We start from the raw sequence: 4,149 nt of genomic DNA on the forward strand, positions 1-4,149 counted from the left end.
ACATGATAAAAACAAATGGATGACTAAGAAACTTAAGCCTGTTAACAAATCTGGATTTGTAGAGAGAGGGTACGAAGGGAGAACCGAGCAAAATGGGATCCTGGAAGCTCTGAGCGGCCACACGGGGAGCCCGCTTTCTGTCTCTGGGGATTCTCACCAGAGGGGAAGCCTGAGTTCTGCCCCTGGAAAGCAGGAGACATTTCACCGCATGGTCCCAGCCACTGCTGGGAAGTTGTGCAAATAGATGGGCCAGGAAGATCCTGGTCCTTTTTATCTATCAACCAGGCGCATTTCTGAGGGCCTGTGGTCCAGGCGTTCCAGAGCAGCAGCCTGGATGGGAGGGGGCCGTGGCTCCTCAGACCCGCTTAGGCCACGTGAGCGTTCGCTGGGGAGTCTTGCTCCTCCCTGTAAACCTGCTGACCATGCTCGGCTGAGAGTGTGGGGGCCGGCCCTGCAGTGCCTCTTCCGTCAGTGTTTGGGGAGGGTGAGCCATGCCCCTGAGTTATGCCCTGTCCTTCAGGACCTCTGCCCACAGCCAGCTGCTCGTGCATTTCCCACTGCAGAACTGTCATGCTTCCAAGACAAATGTCCTCAAGTTTATATCTTTAGTATAAATGTGGATCTGTATTTCGAATTCCAAATTGAAAAAAAAAAAAAAACAAGCCATGAATTTCAAGTTTTACTTCATGAGATGGTTTATCTGCATAGTCTGCCCCTGCATGTGACTAGGGGGTTCTGAGTGACTCTGGGTGCGATGTTCTGAAGTGGATGGGCAGGTAAACTGCAGATGAGTGTGGGACAGGACTTCTTTATTCCTTGGGGTAGGTGTAATGACGATGAGGTGAAAATCTTGCTGCCATAACAGTGTCCATCTAATGAGGAAGACAGGACAGTGTCCCTGTTCGTAACATGAACTTTTCAGGGCAACATAATTGTTAACATGCTGTTATAATTTACCGAGTTAACGTTCTATTTCTTGTTCTCCTCTTATGAAAAAATGGTTCTTCAGTTTTCCATAAGTCAGAATTCAGCTAAAGCCAGAATTTTTATTGATTTTTAGTTGCAAAACTTATTTTAAAAGTTTTTAAAAAATCTAATTCACTCTACTACCTCCACATGACGTATGTTAAAAAGGTTCTTATGATATTTTTCAGGTGAAGAAACTGCTGTATTTTGTACCTAGAGGGTCTCACATGCGTCATAAGCCAGGCAGCCATAGAAGGAGGAGCTGATATCATGTTTCCTAGTTTTGGGCTCTGGTTTCAGATGACAGAGTCACCCAGGGCACTGGGCAGCTTGTATACGTTAACTACAAAGTGACAAAGCCCTGCGAGTTAATCAAAATGTAATAAAATATCTGCATAACAATTAGTGGTGACCATTTGAGAGCCAAGAATAATTTCATCCCTTATTGTCCCCTTTTAGGTTCCATAAATGAAAAGGTACCCCAAAGGGAAGGCACAGGAAAAACAGGTAACTATCTTAAAATGAACTTCCTTGAGGTGTTTTGACAGCGAATCCAATCTATGCCTTAAAATAGCATCTCAAGTTAAAACATCACCGTATATCAGTGATGGTGATGACATGTGAGAGCTGAAGCAGTCTGTTAATTATCATCTATTCAGCAAATGTTGATTCAGCCCTTTCGATCGCTGCGACCTTGCGGGTGCCGGGCACGTGACCCACTTGTGTCCCCATCAGGCTCGTGTCCAGACCACTTGAGGATGGAGTTAGCGTCATCTCAGGTCCACACCTGGGCAGAGGACTCCGGGGCTGGTGCGAGACTCTAGCTTAGCAGTTGAGGGAGCACTGATCAAGACATGTCCGCTGCTCCTCATAAGAAAGAGGGGGACTTTTTCTGTCTATGACAGTCATCTCTTCTGGGGTCAGTGCCCTCGAGAACCAGATGGAATGGCGAACGTTTCCTTTGGAAGTCACCCTGCAGCTGCAGGTCCGTCTCTGCTGGCCATGGCCTTTGCCCTTTCCTCAGCTGGCATGGGCTTCCCTTGGCTCAGCTAGTAAAGAATCCACCTGCAATGCGGGAGACCTAGGTTCGATCCCTGGGTTGGGAAGATCCCTGGAGAAGAAAAGGCTACCCATTCTAGTATTCTGGCCTGGAGAATTCCGTGGACTGTATAGTCCCTGGGGTGGCAAAGAGTCAGACACGACTGAGCGACCTTCACTTTTCCCTTTTAGCTGTCACCTGTTAGTCCCAGTGACACATTTTCTGTTTTCATCTGATATCAATCTGTGAATTCAGAATTTAGTTTTAAGGTGAAATAAAAATAGCGTACTAGCATCTTGGGCTACCACTTCCCAGGCCAGTGGTAAAGAACCTGCCGGCCGACGCAGGAGACAACACAGATGCGGGCTCAGTCCCTGAAGAGGGAAGACCCCCTGGAGGAGGGTGTCGCAACCCACTCCAGTATTCTTGCCCGGGAAATCCCATGGACAGAGGAGCCTGGTGGGCTACAGTCTATGGACTGTAAAGAGTTGGACACAATCTTAGCACACACGCTGCCATCTTAGGCTCTTAGGGAGAGGGTTTCCGTTCAGAAAGGAAGGAGATACGATTGCACAGTGTTGGGGTTTGGGTCTCGGAGATGCTGGGGGCATGCTGCTGTATTTTAGAGAAGGGGAAGTGTAGAGGTTCATGGTTAGACACAATAATCAAATACTGAAAAAACAACAGAGGGAAATACCATTTTGGGGGCTCCCTCAATCCTGCTCGTGGTGATATAGGTCCATTCCACTGTGGATATATATGTTTTTAATCCCTCAGGCATTGGCATGTGGGCTCAGAAATGGATTTAAGGAAAGAACACATTGCTTCTACTGAAGCCCCTTGATCTATAGACATGCCTGTCCGGGGAAATATCGAATATAAGTAATAGAGCTGGTTTATCAGGAAAGTGAGATATTTGGCAAGCCGTCCTGGAGGCAGAGTAAAGGGCACTGAGCTGTCCATGACTTTGCATCATTGTCTGAAGCTGAGCCCAGTAGGTGCGGAGGCCCCTTACACCAGGACAGGCTCTCCGGGGGCCTGAGCAGGATGGTGGAGGCCGACGGTCACGCTGCGGGGCCTGAGGGCTGAGACAGGGATGTGGGGGCCTCTGGTGCTGGCATTAAGTGTGGGGGGCAGGAGGCACACATCCTTGTCCCTCAAGGACAAGCCCCTCTCGCCTTGGTTCTCAGCTGAAAACTCAGACTGGCCCGGTCCCAGGGATTAGGGCTGCTGGCCCCCAAGGGATGACCTGCTCAGGCCTCAGCAAAAAGGTACAGCTTTAACTGTGTCCTTGATGGACATTAACTGTGGCCATGATGGACATTCACTGTCCTTGATGGCTGTCATTCCAAAGGACCTTAAGTATGCAAAGACTTTTTCTCAGTGTTTTCTGTTAAGACTCTCAAATATGTTAAATATGTTGTAAATATGTTCCCCATTTTATTCTTGGAAGATTACAGAGTATTCAGTAGCAAAATCCTCTTAGTTTATTGCTGCTATCATTAGTAGACTTGGGTATTTCAAATCAATGATGAGACATTTAGTCAGTATTTTGACAGATGGCGAGATTTTTTTTAAAGAAATTGTTAAAGAATTTTAAAAAATACTCTTTGGTTTTCCCCTGGAAAGAACTTATGGGAAATCTCAGTTTTCCTCTTTGGGTTGCTGGGGTACCGATGAGTCACAGTCTGCTAGATAAGCCACATGGCCGCCCCTCCTCTCTGCTACCGCTTGCCGAATTGTGACCCTGAAGATATTAAAAAACAAAATCACACGGGCAGACAAGCCTGGGAGAAAACAGCAGGATGGCTTTCAGGAGCCCCCCACAGCGTGCACTGTTAGGGCGTCCCTGACTGGGGGCTCCTTGTCCGGGGGCTTCTAGAGGTTTGGTTACCAGAGAACCCAAAGGGTGCTTTTCAACTAAGTCAATAAACACCGTGTCCTTGGGATAAGGTCCTCAGCAAATGGCGCAGAATTTTCTGACTCGTGCCCCTCCCTCTGAACTCGGGCACTTTCCCCCTGTCCCCCGACCCCACCCCTTACCTGACCCCACGCCCCTGCCTCGTGGGAGGCCTGGGTGCTGAGAGATCCGAGGGCCGTCCAGGCCCTGGTCTCTGTCCCCGCCCTCCATTCAGAAACGCAGG

At 48.4% G+C, this 4,149-nt stretch overlaps 1 protein-coding gene across 1 annotated transcript in view; it reads left to right on the plus strand.

Moving 5' to 3' along the window:
* Positions 1–4,149, plus strand: part of SMOC2 (SPARC related modular calcium binding 2) — a 117,807-nt gene that overhangs the window by 30,951 nt on the left and 82,707 nt on the right. Inside the window, exon 8 of the mRNA XM_010833880.1 lies at positions 1,426–1,473. Within this exon, the coding sequence (XP_010832182.1) occupies positions 1,426–1,473 (48 nt within the window). The remainder of the gene's footprint in view (positions 1–1,425; positions 1,474–4,149) is intronic.

The sequence above is a fragment of the Bison bison genome, unplaced genomic scaffold (genome assembly GCF_000754665.1).
Source record: "Bison bison bison isolate TAMUID 2011002044 unplaced genomic scaffold, Bison_UMD1.0 scf7180017863954, whole genome shotgun sequence".
NCBI lineage: Eukaryota > Metazoa > Chordata > Mammalia > Artiodactyla > Bovidae > Bison > Bison bison.